The sequence below is a fragment of the Lottia gigantea genome, assembly GCF_000327385.1.
Source record: "Lottia gigantea unplaced genomic scaffold LOTGIsca_338, whole genome shotgun sequence".
NCBI lineage: Eukaryota > Metazoa > Mollusca > Gastropoda > Lottiidae > Lottia > Lottia gigantea.
In genome coordinates, this window is record NW_008709138.1 from 35408 (window position 1) to 53798 (window position 18391).

The 18391-nt window shown below is 33.7% G+C and overlaps 2 protein-coding genes across 2 annotated transcripts; one reads left to right on the top strand and one right to left on the bottom strand.

Annotated features, from left to right (window-relative positions):
- Positions 1–1099: 1099 nt before the first annotated feature.
- Positions 1100–2207, bottom strand: LOTGIDRAFT_175676 (hypothetical protein; the record flags this gene model as incomplete). The annotated part of the gene is made up of 2 exons (XM_009058383.1): positions 1100–1348; positions 1398–2207. The coding sequence occupies 2 exons, from the start codon at positions 2205–2207 to the stop codon at positions 1100–1102; spliced, it is 1059 nt and encodes a 352-aa protein (XP_009056631.1).
- An 11329-nt stretch (positions 2208–13536) lies between these two features.
- Positions 13537–16496, top strand: LOTGIDRAFT_175677 (hypothetical protein; the record flags this gene model as incomplete). Its single annotated transcript, XM_009058384.1, has 4 exons — positions 13537–13825; positions 14256–14537; positions 15007–15079; positions 16025–16496. 4 exons carry the CDS (start codon positions 13537–13539, stop codon positions 16494–16496), a joined length of 1116 nt encoding a protein of 371 aa, XP_009056632.1.
- Positions 16497–18391: the final 1895 nt, after the last annotated feature.

Genomic DNA, 18391 nt, shown 5'->3' on the forward strand with positions numbered 1-18391 from the left:
CAGCTTCCGGTTCCATTACTTATGGAATAGACAATCAAATACCAATTTTCACATTTTTCGGATATTTTTGGAAATAAGACTTTTGCGGTCGTTCCTTTTAGTTTATTGATTGTTTTGATAGCTCGCACAAGGTCACTCACTTCACCAGTTTTCAATTTTGTACTCAGATCTATCATATCAAAGGCAACATCTGGCCTGGACCCCTGTACCGCCCAATTTATTCTTCCTACTAGTTGTCTAAGAGTTTTCTGTTCTCTATGCGACAAAGTTTCTGTTTTCTGCGATGCCCGTTGCGGAGACAGTATTCCATTCTCCAAATCTTCCATGTATTCGGACTGGTCCATGACTATACCATCAGCGCTCTGTATAATCTTAAATCCAATGTATTTAAAAAACACCTCCTCTACTTTTCCAGCGAGAAATCTGTTCCTCAGTTTATCCATAATCTCCTTGTCAAAATTGGTCACACCAGCATGTAAAATCATCTACGTGGCAGCAGATCAAACCATTCAATTTACTATCGTGGTAAACGTAGAACAATGCTGGATCAAGCTTGGATTGTTGACAGCCAAACTTCAGTAATTCATCACGAACAGATAGGTAAAACTGTCTAGCACCATCTTTTAGACCATAGAGACATTGATTAAGTTTCCAAATAGTACCATGTTCCACATTTGCTTCCGGTGGGGGCGAAATAAACACATCTCGCTCAAGTTTGCGTCCCTGTAGAAATGCAGATTTTATATCTGTTGTTTTAACTGTCCAGGAAAGACTTGCTGCTATGGTGAGAAATATTCTTAAAGCACCTTTTCCTACAGTAGGGCTGTCAATTTGGGATGTATCCTCCTCTTCAAATCCCCGAGCAACTAGTCGACCGCTCTGTGTCAGTACCCATCTAGTTGAGATGGTAGGCTGTCCTCTATCTTCAACTTCTTCATAGGTTTTAAACGTTTTCAGCTTTTCTAGTTCTTTCTGCTTAGCCTTCACACAATCTGGATTCTTCTGGTCAGCTCTTGGCACCATAACAACATTGACATTTTCGTTACTTCTCTTCCATATAACTTGGTCTATATTTATACTCATCTTTTCACCACTTTCTTCAACTCTTATTTCTATAAGAACCTGTTGCTTTTCCTGCTCTATTTAACACTGTAGCCTGAATCCAATCTGGAGAGTCATCTATCTTGTACTCTATCACATCATCAGGGCGCAAATTTTTATGATTAACACCAATAGCATCAGTACCACAGCCACTAGAAAGTCCATCATTTTTGGCTAATGTTTCTGATGGTACACACTGAACATTATCTTGCGGAGCAGATATATCTAAACGAGTCTCGTTAATGTCCTGTTTTGTGGTATCATAAACCCCGCCAAAGTTTTAGGTCCATAGCAACCTTTTCATTAAATCTAGATGCCATGGGCATCGACACAACTGGTCTTGGGGGCGTCGTGGCGTATTGTTTGCACAGATCACATTCCTGATATATAACTTCGAGAACGTCCAGGAAACAGTGACGCCATGATCCTGCATCCTTCAATAAGGCTACTAATTTATTGGTGGGCGGGTGGGCAAATTGTCTATGAAGTTTCAACAGTGCTTCTTTTTGACTTTTGTAGTCACTTTCATCAATTCTAATAGCAAAAACACTCTCTACATTAAGTTTATCACATTTGTCAATAGGAACACAATAATGTCCGGACGAGGTCAAATTAAGTATCACTTCCTCACCAAAAATAACTGCCATGTCATTTTCCAAGTCTAGTTTTACCTGAGCACTTTTCATAGCTTTACGGGATAAGAGCAAAGGAATGTCCGATTCAGCGACATCAGTTTTTATAAGTACATCATGTCCAGCTAATGTTGCCGGTATGGTGTACATTGCCAATGATTTCAGGCATGTACCTCCACCAAACTTAAATATCTTACTTCCGTTAGCTTTTACTACTTTCGACTTTTCACCAGTATCAAGGGAATTCACATAATTGTCAAACCATGTCTTGCCACACACCGTACTGGAACAAGCACTATCTAAAACCACACTGTTCTGAGCTTCAACGCCTAATTTCGCAACATTTTCAGCCTTGTTTCCTGTATAAAGAACTACATTTTCTTCATTAGTAACGTTTACTCTAGCCAGGTTTTCCCAACTATCTGGGCATTGCGCGATGAGATGTCTAAATGACCCACAGGACTTACAAGTCATAATTTTGCCATTATGGCCGATTGGGTTTGACTGTCTTGTCTGCGAGTACGACCTTCTATAGTTATTTGGATGTCTTGTTCCTCGTCCCCTGGAAAAATGACCCGGTGGATTACTTCTCGATCGATGCGAGTGATCGTCTCTATTATAAGATGACAAGAAAGCTTCTTCATTTCGACTTCCAGTTACACAAGCAGATTCAAGTTTTATGGCTGGATTAAACTGACTTACTTGACCTGGACATGTGTCACCTTTAAATTTCCTCAAAGACTGTTTTGCATCTTCATACAGTTTATCAGTCTTGTTCTAATCCATCCTTGTTAAAACCAATAATCGTTCTTCTGGTGTTATGTTGTCATTTTCAGGCAAAGAAAGAGCAATAATGATACCTCTTTTCACTTTTGGAATCTCCGTAATTTCACACCATGCTTCAAGTTCTTGTTTGTATCGCTCGTAGGTTTTATCTTTGTGAAATAACGGGGGGTTTATCTTCATAGCCATATTGATAATAAAAAAGTTCAGTACCAACCACACAAAGATCCAAACACCAAAATATATACTGTCTCTTCGTTTTCTTTCGCTCATACCACTATCTTTTTGGCCGCCATTCCAAATTCAACTTCAAAGTACTTTCTTCTCACTTCACTGTCGCTCAAAGTTTACAAATCTTCATAAAACTTACGCTTCATCTAATACTTATAACATCCGTAGATTCGTTACACGCTCTGCTACCATTTGTTAAGGTAAATTATCACATCTAATGTATATACAGTTTATTCTAAAAGCCAGCAATACATGTCGTGCAATACATATTCACTCGAGTGTAAGATGTCGGCGTCTATCTGCCCTGGTCACGTGTGTGAAGCTCGTGCATGAAATATACTTCAATGAGCATGCGCAGCCTACATTCATAGTAGACGTTCTGTCCAGTCTGATAGCAGACGACACATTCAATATATTAACATGGAGTATTCTCTTATATCTACAGGTACTCAGTGTACCTATGCAATGCTTCGAATTACAGTGCTCCGCAGACATATTATGGTTAGCTAGCATCCACCTCTATAGCCAATACAACTATTGTCAAATATTGATTAAAATTGTATATATAAAAAAAATCATAAGTAGCCTCAATGGTCAAGTAAAATTGCATAATTACTTCCCCTGAAGTAAAACGTATATAAAACGTTATTCAATAATAATAATGATTTAATATCACAGATAAGATACAATGGATCTAGCCTTAGCTCTTCAAGGTTTAGGGAGACGGTCAAGGGTTGCCTAATATTATTGATAAATGCTCATGAAAATGATACAATTTGATTTGCTTCGCAGACAGTCGAGATAAATTTTAAGTTTTGCTAATTGGGTTGCATTAGGCTAAAAATTTAATTGAAATATACGGTAAGTAAATTAATTTAATTTATGTTGGATTGTTGGTCGGATTAGGAAAAAAATAAGAAACGTTAGGTGAGTACAAAAAAAATGTTTTTCCTTTTCGCATGAGGTTTATTGTTGAGGAACAACTTTAGAGCTATTATTTGTTATTAATATTGTGCAAATTAAAATGTTTCTATTCAATTTGTATTCATTCATATATAAACCCATTTATAATGTACGCATAAGGAAAGTTGGTCGACGTGTTTTATTCCCATTACTAGTGTGAGGTAAGATATGATTGAATACACGGTATTATAAACTAAGTATAATAAAATATACCCACAATATCAAGCTATTACGAACTACGTCTTATACCTGTAGTGCAATAGATACCTTTATCGTGGAACTCTGTCAGGGAAATAATAACAATAAAAATAATAAAATCTTTAATAACAAGGGTGAAAATTATGCCAAAGGCCTCTTTACAATATTGCCTTGTGAAACAAGATAACATAAAAATTCTACCAAATACAGCCAATGGGATCCTCGGCAGAAAGTCTGTGAACAATAACAATAATGTTTACATCTTTTCTTTCGACGGCTGTGATTGGTTATATTCGCTAGCGAATCCAATCAAATCATTACATTCTGTGATACAAGAAAAGTGGCCATTGCAGTCAAGGTATAAGACGAAGTTCGTAATAGCTTGAGATTGTGAAGAAGGGTCTATTTATTAACAGGGAAGTATAATATAATATAGATCTCCAATAGTCAATAATTATTATGTCAGTATTGAAAGAATTACCTCGAAGTGTATTGTGTCATACATAGAACGGTGTTATTATATAGAAAGATTTTGTTCCACACCTAGTGTTTTATAATATAGGAATATTCACATAATTTTTGGACCATATATTAATGGTGAACCTTTCGACGAGAATTAAGACATATACTAAAAAAATGTTCTGTGTTATGTAGTATTTATTAAACATTTATTGCACTTGTATGGATATGAAGATCATTTGTGATATTAATTCAGTTAAGTAGAAAGAGTATTACAAGTATAACACTAACAGTACTACATGGTTACAGAAATGTGAGGGTTTGGATTCTTGTGTTCTATATCTATTGGGACGCCAAGTATAACGATTAGTCTTTAAAGACAGTCAGTCACAATGTGGAAAACAACAGTTCTTCTGGTTGTATGTTGGCGAATGGTAGATGGAAACACCAGTAATTATATTTTAATTTATTGATATGTCATATAGTTTAATATAATGTTTTGTTGTTATACCCTAATGAAACATACATATAGCCACCAGTATCACGTCTTAAACGAAACGCATACGTGAATGAATTGAAATGCTCCCCTTCAGCGACCTTAAATTTGATCTAAATTTTCTCAATGAAAATGCTCAATATTGTAATAATTTCAATTATTGCTATGTCTATTTCGGATTTAGGATGGTTAATCGAATTTCGAGGCATTATCGATTGTGCTTGACTTTCAGGCAAAGTTGACAGTTACTTCTACAAATTGTTCTTCGAAAAAATACTTGCTTCCAATCCCAGAATCTAAACAACCGCCAGATAAAAAAATATCTTGAACTGCTTATGCGGGGTTAAGTAAGTTTTATTCTCCCAAATGTACAGGCCAGTGATGGAACAAATACTTCATTAAGAAAAAGAATTCTATGATAAGTGTATGAGATACTTATTGTTTCAGTACTTTTGTTTTATCATTTTAGTTGGTATGTGTGAAAACAGGACAGTGATCATAAACTCTATTTTCCTAAACAGAAATAGCAAGTATGATCCTACCAACTGTTGGTGTCAAATAATATCAGAAACTGGGAGTTTAACTAAAGTTACATTCAATGTTTTAAGTTTTGCCGGTCATCAATACAAGTTGTCTGTTTCTTATGGGAATTTTAAAAGTTATTTTGAAAATAGTACGTCTCCAAATATTTTCTACACCATTTGTGGATCAAACGAGATATGGTTAAAATTGGAAGAAAAGGACTGTTTTGCGACGGATGGTCTAGAATTTGGAATTAATATAGACTCAAATGCAGGTAAAGAGAATTCTAAATGAACTGAATGTAACATATATGTATATTTTTAAAGTTTTTGAAACACTATGAATTGAAGTAAGCGCAACACCTTCCATATAATAGGAATTGTAAAACTCCAGGGGAAATTTGTTTGGCCCAATTTCCGGTGGTTCGTTAAGGAAACATCAGGTGAGGGGGCCACAGACAATTCTTTTACTATGTTAAATGACAAAAAATTGACAGAATACAAACGCTAACAGTTGCCTTGGTGTAAGGTGTTCCTCTCTCTGGTCATCTTCACAATGTCAAGCTAGAACTGTATCTAATATACCACCTTTCTTGTATAACTGGATGCAACCATTTGATTTTATGTCAGAGCCCCCCCCCCCCCCCCCCCCCTCTCTGTAGAATCGCCACAGCAATTTCTTCAGTTACTGATCACTTGATAATACTTTAAAAACTCATAAATTCGGTCTCTAACATAAATGAATAATTTTAATATTTTTATTCACTACTATGTAGGTAATATCAATATAACTTGTTACAATACAACTGTTTCTACACCACAACTCTGTCTACAAAATACTAGTCAAGTTACAACCACATATACAAGTCCAGTAACAACTACATGTTCAGTAAGAAATACAAGTATAGTAACAAGTACAAGTCAAGTAACAATTTCAAGTCCAGTACCAACTACAAGTTCAGTACCAACTACAAGTTCAGTACCAACTACAAGTACAGTAACAACTACAAGTACAGTAACAACTACCGGACAAGTATCAACAGAAAATACAGATTTAGGTAAAGAGCCAAATTACTACCATATTTATTATTTAATGTAACGTATATAATTATTTGTTATGAATATTATTCTTTAGCACCCTTGTAAGAGGCGTTTCATTTTTTCCACAAATAAATTAATTATTTTGTACACCCCTGGTTCCCAACCTGGGGTACTTTCACCCCCTGGGGGTGAGGGACTGGGGCGTCGGGGTGTGGACAACTGTTGTAGAAGAAGGTTATTTTGGGAGATATTATATGGTTCCAAAGAAAACAGCAATAGCCTTCCCACTGAGCATCTTATTGCGGCCGTATGATTATATATACATTATTATGTGTGATTTTTATGATAAGTTTGAATAAAAAGTATAAGATTTACAATGTTTTGAATATCCAATGTTTAGAGGGCTGAGGGGTTCAAATGATTACTTCAGGGGTGTGAAGACTGTAGAAGACTGGGAACCACTGTTGTACAGTATTGTAGAACCAAAACCGAATTCTTCCAAATTCAAAATGATTTGATATTATTCTTTTTATTACAATATTTGCTCTTGATATTGGATACTGTTTAATAGCAATTTACTTTTATTTCAGATATAGGTTTAATCGGAGGAGTGGTTGGTGGCGTTGTAGTGTTGATAATTCTAATATTGATATTGATAATATGGTGTGTAATGGCTTTTCCCCTTCGTTTCTATTCTACTCATTTTTCCTATTTACATATCTTAGACCCTACTTACTTGATGTTTGCTAATGGTCGTCTGTAATTGAATCTGAACAGCAGGGTTTATAGGTTAGGCAGTGATGTAGATTGTGTGATTTTGGGAATGTATTGCACCGTCTCTGATCGACAGAATACAAACCCTAACAGTGATGAAGTTGAACTGTAGATTTCAGATGTAGATTTTTTCTTTCTATACTTCACAATACTGTAAGAATAAATATTTTATTGTTACGTCTACAGTTTAAAATAATAATCAATTATTTGACGAAAAGACATATGAAATTAATGTGCTTATGTAGATTATTGGCAACCCAATTGTATTGCTTTAAATTTTAAGAAAACAATGGTGTTCTATTGCACATTCGACTAGATTGGTTCTTTACAGTCATCACGTCATTTGCATGGTTACTTCAATTCTCAATCGGCGTGTGATTGACGGACTTTGAATAAGTCATCTTCACTCATAATTTCAATCGACCCAGCTGTAAATTGTTGCGGAAATATCAATGTCAAGAATGTTCGCCAAGGACCAGCTGATAGAAAGGATCCTTAACTATGTACTTAAGTTGTTATCCTTGTAAAATAAAGATGTTTCTTTCTTTTCTTTTTTAAGGAAATTTAAAAAAACTACCACTCCAGAACATACACCAAGACTTACTATTTGATAAGAAAAACTCCAACACTTCCTACCACTCCACCAATATCAACACCTATTACTCCACCACATCATCATTACCATTACTATCAACATGTTCTAAAACATAATGATCACGATGATAAGTGAAGTTAATAATAATAACCACTGTGAACATTATATTATCTATGATGATCTTGCTGATGAGGAAAAGGCGAACATTATGCTGTTGATAAGGATAGAGGAAAACCCTACGTTATTGATGTGAATCATTGTACAAATAGTATTTTTGATGAGGATAATGGTGAAAATGATGTTGTTAATGAGGAAAACGATGAAAATGATGTTGTTGATGAGGATGTAGGTGAACATGATGTTGCTGATGAGGATAATGGTGAAAATTGTGTTGTTGATGAGGATGTAGGTTAAAATGATGTTAATGATTATAATGGTGAACATTATGTTGTTGATGAGGATAATGGTGAAAATGATGTTGTAGGTTAGAATGAAGTTGATGAAGATAATAGTGAACATGACGTTGTTGATGAGGATAATGGTGAACATGACGTTGATGAGTAGCGTTATGACGAACAAAATATTGATACTTATGAAATACTGAAATACAGAGCTTAACCAGATTTACGTCACCTTGTTTAGTTGATGAATTTATCATGCCCTCTGTTGAACTGGTAGATGACAATGGAACAGAAGTTAAAATAATTTCTCCGGAAGATACTGTGTATGGTATTATAGTTGTGGTGGTCCCCCAGTAGATGTTGTTTGGTGTATTACGGTTGGTGTACAAGTAGTAGTTTTAAGGGTATCGTTTGGTGTAAAACATATCAATCTTATCAAAGGACCTCTAACTGTTGAATTCATAATACAATACAGTGTTATCAACCATTAGTCTAGTTATGCTTATTTTGTGGCGCTAGTGTGTGCTATTGTCTTGAAGGTTAACACTATGGAATTAAAGACTACTAAATGGTTGTGATAACAAATGAAAAGTTTGTTTTATCCCTTCCTTCAAAAAATAATAATTAATTGTAACAACCTATCCAATCAAGGACAATGTGATATTGTTATAAGGATGTTTTAGAACATGATGATGTTGATATCTAATACAATTGTATTTCACTAATTCAATAATTATTACTCGACTCTACTAATAAATATATAAAAACTACAAACTGTACCGACGTCACTGTAGTTTAATTCTGCTTAATCTTGTAACAAATTCATAATCATAAGATTTTCATGTTTCAATAATTCACATCTGTTCAATCTTCAATGATCCAACAATAATTCTACCAGGTTTAGTTTGCTCACTACAGAAATCAGTCATATTTATAGACAAAATGATCAGTTTTCTTACCAGTAACATTAGACGATATCTTGAGAGGAAGTAGTCCTAACAGAAAAAAACAAATTTCTTTCAGCAATAAAAAAACAAAATGAAACATCTTACTTACCAGTTACACTAGACTTTATCTTCACTTCAAATTCTGTATCATTCTTGTAAGAAGACGTTGACTCCAAATTTAGTTTAACTTCATCTGTTTTATTTATAGTGCGAAAAATAGCACTGTCGATAGAACAACTAAATGTAGGATTATTTTTTTTTATGAAATAACAAGACTATATTTACAACCAGAGAACTTCAAATATAAATCTTGGTTAAATAGATCCAATAGTATCTATATTTAACAGTTTGACATAACAGCAACAACTACTAACACCAGTTCCTTTAACACGATTCAGTGTTACTTCTGATGATGCGTTTGTACACATATTCAACATTGTACTCAAAAATACAAAAGTGTCATTAGTTTGAAGGCAATTTGAAATATCTGTGGAAAATGATTTATTTAAAAACAAAAACTAGTATGACTCCATGTTGTCAACAGATGGACTCGATGTATACCATTGTTTTTTTTTTTGGAGAAGGGTTATTTCTTTAGATCAATATCAATATGACCTTCATCCAGGATTACATTGATGATGATGATGTAGATCACATGTACATCAAATTCAACCAAATCCAATCTTTTTTCAAGAAAACATTGTCCCAAAGTCCAGTAAACCTACTTTTAATATGAACTACATTATCTTTTTTAAAAGAGCTTTATCCTCAAGTGATTGTGCTGCTCTGAGAACTCGTCAATGAAATCGTCCAAGGGTATGGACGCAGTGAGTTCTCGCTCAACATGCAAGACTCAGAGATCACTTTATCGAGTGTTTGTCATTATATTTCTCAAATATGTTTTTGTCAGCTTTAATCAAGAAAAGCTGCGTTCGCAAGCCACCGATGATACTGGAATCCGGTTTTACAAAGACGAAATAGTGCACTGAAGACGTCCTGATAAGGATCTCAAAATGAGGTAAAATGCAACAACGTTTTTTGGTTGAACTTCCCTGAAATTTGAGAATTCGTGCTTTATAAGACGTGTTGCTTGTGATACCTCGTGGCTCAAATCTTCAATGTTAGCGTCAAATATCGTGCCAAAGCATTCAACCGATTTCAGATCAAGAAATTTATCACTGCATGACTTAAGAGATTGTATTCCAATCATAATAGAACAATTTTGTGATAAGAATCGGCGCTTAATCTCTGCAATCTCCACATCCAAAATGGCATAAAATAATCGTTGGCCTATTGGTTCTGTGATAATAGCATCCCAGAGAGCGCCTGCGAGACCTCTTTGCCGTGCTTGCTCATCCTCATTTGCTGTCAGAGACAAGGTCTGATGCATCAAAGTTTTCTTCCTGTGATCTCAGATTTTGTAGTTCAGTCTTGAATACATCAATGATATCTGTAATCTTTGTGCGATCTACTTTTTGTTTCTGTAGCATATCTGGGAGGCCTTTTGACTCCTTTAGAAGTTTGGAGAATATTGTCAAAAGCATAACAAGACTGTAGTTGATTTCGTTGTCTTCAATAGATATATGTGACAAAAGCTGTGTAATAGCTTTCAGCCGATCTCTGACATTACGAACAGCTATGTACCTCCAGGCCCATCGAGTATCGCTCAAACGTGGTTACTCTCTCGGTGCTTCATTTGGGTACAAAGAACGCTGAATGTTAATAAACCTCCTGTGCACGTATGAGCTAGAAATGAACACATACATCTTTCAAGAAGAGCAAAGAAATCGGCTGCCTCCCGTACACTTTTTGTTGTGTAAACAATCACTAAATTGAGTCTATGTGCATGGCAGTGCGCGCAGTGGGAAAACTTGGTTCCATCTTGAATATGTTTGGCCATACCCGAATGTTTCCCTCTCATAACAGCTGCACCATCGTACCCTTGACCAACGAGTTTATCTTAGTAGCTCAGACCGAAACTTTCCAAACAGGTTATCACTGTTTCACTAAGACTTTTAGCTTTCAGAAGAACATAATGAACCGTTCCTAAACATTCTTTCGGCAATAGTATCTGAGTACTAATGAAAGTTGTTCCGTTTTTGTTACATCTTTGGTCTCATCTGCCATAGTGGCAAATTCTCCCCTTTCTTTGATTTCTTTAACAATCTCCTTTCTAACCATATTGGCCAGAACACCTAGTAGTTCGTTTTGTAGTTAAGAGGTGTAATTACAAATTGGAGCTAAAAAAGTCAATGACAAAAGTCAGAATTGTCGATTTTTTAAATTGCTATCTTGTAGTCATTAGCGCGAAGTAATCCACAAAAAAGTTTGAGCAACTTCAGATCAGTATTAGTGCTGATAAATGGAAAACATCGAAAATATGCCATTGTCCACAGATAATTTCCGGTTAGTTAATATGGTGCCGTTTTACATTTCAAAAATAATTGTCCACAATTTTGAATAGAAAACAGGAACAGACAATCTGTGGCATGTTTCCTTCTTAGAAAACAAGCGAAGGTAAAAGTCAAAAAAAAGATACTCATTTGCAAAATAAAAATATTATTCATATTTATTGTGTATTTTATTATATTCTAGTCTCGTTAAACGCCAGCACCAGAAGGACAAGTCATACAACCAACAATCAACAGTCCGACCTTCTGATACTGCATATTACTGATACTGATAATAGTTCCATTAACTACTATTAATAGTAATTTTAGAATTTGGTCAGTTTGCAACAATTACATGTACGTCAATTTTATAGACTTTTAAATTTTCAGAATTCTCCCTTTCTCTTAATTCGAAATCATAATCATATAAATTGTTGTATATGATGCAGTGCATTACACATAAAAAAAATGGTACATTTAAAGAGGTACAGAAGTGAAGTAGCGCCGCGCGTTTCCTGTTTATTCATTTGTCTCTTAAACAGTAATGAGAAAATTAAACAGAAACGTATACGTATAAACGCAATTCGCTTTTCAAGTATAGTGTGACAACTAGAAACTAGCTCTCGACTTTCATAAATCACAAATATAATCACATTTGTATTACGTATTCATAAACACATAATATAGTGTGTTGAAAAGATGACCGTCTTTTGTTATTATTTCTATACGTTTAGTCGGGTATAACATAATTCACTGTCTATTTATAAACCAGGAAGTTAAAGAAATATAATATAGATCTTCAATAGCCATTTTGTATCTTTTATTAGTTAGTGTTGAGAGAGGAACTACAAAGGGAATTGTGTCATACGAAAGAAAGTGTTAGTGCAACGAATGTTTAGACCATGGTTAGGATACTGTGATTCATAATGTAGCAATATTCACAAAATATTTGGACCATATTATTCTGTTGAGGTTTATAACGAGAATGAAGAATAGACAAACTTGTTCTGTGTTCTGTGATGCATAAATACTCGTCGTCTTCACGAACATTAATATTACTTGTGTAATTTTCCCAGTCGTTATGTAGAAACAGTATGAGAAATTAGGATTGGAGACTTTTGTTCCTGAATAAAGTATCTATTGATACACAAACCCTTTTCGACATTAAAACGTGAAACAGACTATATGTCTTGATGAACACATAATGTGGAATACAATATTGCTTGTGATAGTTGTCAGTGTTTGTTGGCGAATGACCGATGGAAACAGCAGTAAATATATTTTTCATTCATTGACATTGCCTTTATATGATGTTGCTTTAGTTTCTTGACAAAAAATCAATATATCATGACCGTGAAATTTTGAGCTAGTCAGATTGAAAGTAGACCACTATATTTCATCAACATCCGTTTGACTGTCACTGCCAACAAAGCGACTATTTTTAGAATTATCCGCATGAAAATCTCATCATCATCTCACAAAATCTGAAAGAAAATGCAATTTCAGACATTACATTACAAATCCAGACCAATAATTTGGCAAAAATAAACATGCCAAACCCCAAAAAGGGATTTATACAATCATTTACATATCATGTTTTAGAGTCGTGGATGGTATATTTTCTGAAAGATTTACTTCCCTTGAAAATGAATCACTGGAAAATAAACTCCTAAAGCATCTTAAATTGTATTTGAAATGTGAAATGTTCAGTGTTATAAATAATCAAAAAAATAACAATGGGACATTTAGAGAAATTATCGAATCGTTCATACACTTTCAGTTCGGTTAATTGATCCAACCTGCTTTTGCGAAAGTTATCTGATGAAATGTATTACTGATAATGTTTAATGAAACATTTTGTTATATTTTGTTTTATCATTCTTACCCTAAACATGATTAGATGGATATTGGTATTATCTTTTAGATATGTTTGTTTCATACTTACAATCCCAGATATATTTTTTTATCATTTTAGTTGGTATGTGTGAAAACAAGACACTCACAATGGTCTCTGTTTTCCTATACAGAAATAACAAGAATGATCCTACCAATTGTTGGTGTCAAATAATATCAGAAACTGGAAGTTTAACTCAAGTTATATTCAATGTCTCTACTTTTATTGGCCAACAATACAAATTATCTATTTCTAATGGAACTTCTACCAGTTATTTTAACAACGATATGTTTCAAGATAATTTCTACACCAGTGGATCAATGGAGTTAAGATTAGACAAAAATAAATGTTCTGGAAATGATGGTCTAGAATTTGGAATTAACATTGCATCAACCCCAGGTAAGACGATTTATTATTACATACTATCTGTGTAAAGTCAACCATGGGTTTATTGGACTTCAGAAACAAAAATAATTAGAACATGCCCGATCTATTATATACTTTTGTTCTTGATTGTCTTGAAGCTTTTTCTGGTAAAACCATATCATTGGAAATATTTCAAGTGCAACTCTTTCCATACATCTGTACAATAATAACTGTTGGCTAATACTGATTTTGAATTATGTGCTTCAGATCAACAGCAACTGATAATTTGAAAAGTTCTATTCAGTAGCTGGTCTTTACAAGTCTCTGTGAATATAATACAAACAATAACAAAATCAAAGTAATTTTTAGATTGGGAATATAAGAATAATTATAATTATGAAGATTAAATTTAGATATTACTGTATTGAAAATTTTGAAATCATTTTTATTGACTACCTTGTAGATAATATCAATATAACTTGTCACAATACAGCTGTTACAACACCAAAACTCTGTCCACAGACCAATAATACAGATACAACCACAGCTACAAGTCCCTTAACAACCATAAGTCCAACAACAACTATAAGTCCAGCTACAAGTATAGTAACAGAACCGTCAGATACAGCACCAATTGGTACAAATACTGCATCATCTGTAGAAATATATTCAACTGAAAAAGCTTCAAATGGAACAACAAATAGTCAGAATAATAAAACTACCGATAGTACCACAGATGATCTAGGTAAAATGTTAAATTACTGCAATGTATATGCTAGATATATTTGTTACTTTCTTACATTTTACATGGTACAAGTACATGGATGTTTTCTCGAGTTATATAAATTGAAAAACATAACCTGCAAGCGGGACCGAATTTAGTCTTGAATTTATTATCCTACTAGAATGCTAATAATTTCACCTCATAAATATTATAGATTTGAAGCTAACTTTTTTTGAAAAGATGTGTATTGTTTATATCAATATTGATGAGGTAAAATGTTATGATTATAGATTTGATACTGTCGGAATAATCTTGAAATGAAAAGTGTTATTCTGAGTCATCCGATTTATTTTGTGCAGTATAGAAAAAAAAAGACTTCCTTCAAATTCAAAATATTACCAAATTAATCCAACATGATTTTGATTCATCATTGATTTGCTCCTATTCATATTTAATACAATAGTTTGATGTTGATTTTACTACATTTTAGGTATAGGTTTGATAGGAGGTATAGCTGGTGGCGCTGTGGTATTGATCATTCTGATTTTGATATTGATCATTTGGTAAGTAATTGTTACTCAAAGTATTCCCTTCGATATCATTCTTCTCATTCATGTCTGTTATCAATTCTTACATCCTTCGCATTATTACACGATTACCAGGTAACGCGTCTTTAAGTGTTCTACACTTCCTGTCCTTACACTTATTTCTTCCTACTTATTTTCGTCATTCTCTGGGTTCAGTCAAGTACAATTAGACCAAACTCTACAGACTGGATTCTTCAACATTCGACAAAATAACCTTTTTATCCTAATCTGATGACATCTGCTTTAACCAACCAAATCTTTCAAATGACAGCGCTGGGGAGGGCAGGAATTTGATTGGTTGAAACAGGGTTCAGTCAAAAGGTTATCTTTTAAGGAGAGGGTACTATAGGCCTGTTCCCTTATCCTACTTTGTAATAAATATTGTTTATACATTTATTAAGAGGCCAGTCCTTTAACAATGACTGAAATGGCTATATTAAAAATAAAAGCGAATAAACACGGAACAAAAGTTTGGTCAAATTTTAATTAGACTGTCTCTGGTTAATCATCTATCAAAACCAATTTTCTCCTTATCGTTTCTCTCTTCCTTATTGTATATTCATTGGCCTCTGTTTTGTGTGTATCCTCAGTGAAGGTGAATCTGATCATAACGTTTTTAGCTTGTCGAGATAGAGTCGTTAGATATTGTTTTTTAAATGTGTTGCACCGTCTTCGATAACCTTAATTCATTCTCACCACAGATATTATGAATGTCTTCTTTACTACTCTTTGTGGGAAGGGGGTGGATTTCTGAAAACGTGTTTCATCGTCCTTGTTCCGCATATTTTATAAACCAACCACGACAATTCACAACCAGAGTATATTCCTGTTCCTAAACATCTTATTCATTGTCCTTATCGAGATGTTAACCATTCAGCATATATTGAACGTCTTATTAATATATATCTATATATCTTTTAGCTTTGTGAGACGTAAACGACGAAAGAAAGATCAATACGATCAACCCTCCCCAGCAAGACCTTTACCGGATGCTGGATATGTTACTGTAGACATTGGTCAACATGACAAGGATAATAATTCGTCTCCGAGTGCTGTTGTTATCGAAGATAGTGCTGATTCTGTGTCATCAAGGCAACCAGCCACAAAACAAGGAGGCGATGGTCAAATTCAAATGGAAATTATAGAGAATGATCTCTACGTGAGTTCTGATGACGTCATGAATTACGAATCAAACGATGATAATAATATCAATGGAATACCGGAAGTAGAATATGCCGTTGTAAATAAAAAACGTAAACCGGATAAGCCTTTGAAAGAGACGTCTGTAGATAGTGGTGTCTCTATGTCTTCAAATGAACCCAATAGTGATCATGACCGGAAGTTTGTTCTGGGACCTCAAGGCGATGAATATACGCTTGTTACTAAAACTTAGCATTAATTATAAGCCATTTCTAATAAAATGCCCACTGATTTTTTTACTTTCGTTAAAATGTAATATCTGCAATGTACTATTAAATTTTTGTATAATTAATTTTGTTATGTTTATCATTTTGTTTAATAAATATTCAGTTGAAAATACAGAAAATCTCCAATGACCAAGATGGTGTCTAAATCAGAGACATGGAGTTGTAATACATATTGCTTACTGTTTTCGATCAAATGAAGTGGTTTTCCATTAAAACCTTTGACAGTCATAGATCGTGATTGTCCATTAGTCCTATAGTTAGTAAAAGGGTTAGCCTTTCATCATTATTCCTCTGAGTTGTTTATCAAAATTGGTAATTTAGACAATATATGGAATATCTAGAATATTTAACAATTAACAGAACTTTTTTTTGACTAATCAATTTAAATTCGCATTTCATATAAATTCAGTAGCATTTTAAAGTATGCTCCAGATCGATATGGTTATTTACAAGTCAGTGGAATCAGAGAAGAGGGCATTATGAAGCAGTGGGGGTAATGGGTTGATAGGCAGGAACAGAAACAGGAATCGAATTGCTTCGAATTACAGTACTCAGAAGGCTTATTATGGTTAGCTAGCATCCACCTCTATAGCCAATATAACTATTGTCAAATATTGATTAAAATTGTATATATAAAAAAAAATCATAAGTAGCCTCAATGGTCAAGTAAAATTGCATAATTACTTCCCCTGAAGTAAAACGTATATAAAACGTTATTTAATAATATAATAATGAATTAATATCACTGAAAGATACAATGGATCTAGCCCATATAGTTCTTCAAGGTTTAGAGAGACCGTCAAGGGTTGCCTAATATTATTGATATCAATAAATGCTCATGAAAAATATACAATATGATTTGCTTCGAAGATCGACGTGATAAATTTTAAGTTTTGCTAATTGGGTCGCAAAATTCTTTAATATGACACGCAAATTGCATTATTTTAAAAATATAATTGAAATATACGGTAAGTAAATTAATTTAATTTATGTTGGATTGTTGGTCGGATTAGGAAAAAAATAAGAAACGTTAGGTGAGTACAAAAAAATGTTTTCCATTCGCATGAGGTTTATTGTTGTTGAACAACTTTAGAGCTATTATTTGTTATTAATATTGTGCAAATTAAAATGTTTCTATTCAATTTGTATTCATAATATAAACCCATTTATAATGTACAACGTGGTCGACGTGTTTTATTCCCATTACTAGTGTGAGGTAAGATACGATTAAATACACGGTCTTATAAACTAAGTATAATAAAATATATCTTCACAATATAACGCTATTACGAATTGGTCTTATACCTGCAGTGCAATAGCTAACTTTATCGTGGAACTCTGTCAGGGAAATAATAACAATAAAAATAATAAAATCTTTAATAACAAGGGTGAAAATTATGCCAAAGGCCTCTTTACAATGTTGCCCTGTGAAACAAAAAAACATAAAAATTCTACCAAATACAGCCAATGGGAGCCTCGGCAGAAAGTCTGTGAACAATAACAATGATGTTTACATCTTTCCTTTCGACGGCTGTGATTGGTTATATTCGCTAGCGAATCCAATCAAATCATTACATTCTGTGATACAAGAAAAGTGGCCATTGCAGTCAAGGTATAAGACGAAGTTCGTAATAGCTTGACATTGTGAAGAAGGGTCTATTTATTAACAGGGAAGTATAATATAATATAGATCTTCAATAGTCAAAATTATTATGTATATTATGTCAGTATTGAAAGAATAACCTCGAAGTGTATTGTGTCATACATAGAACGGTGTTATTATATAGAAAGATTTTGTTCCACACCTATGTGTTTTATAATGTAGGAATATTCACATAATTTTCGGACAATTTTATATCTA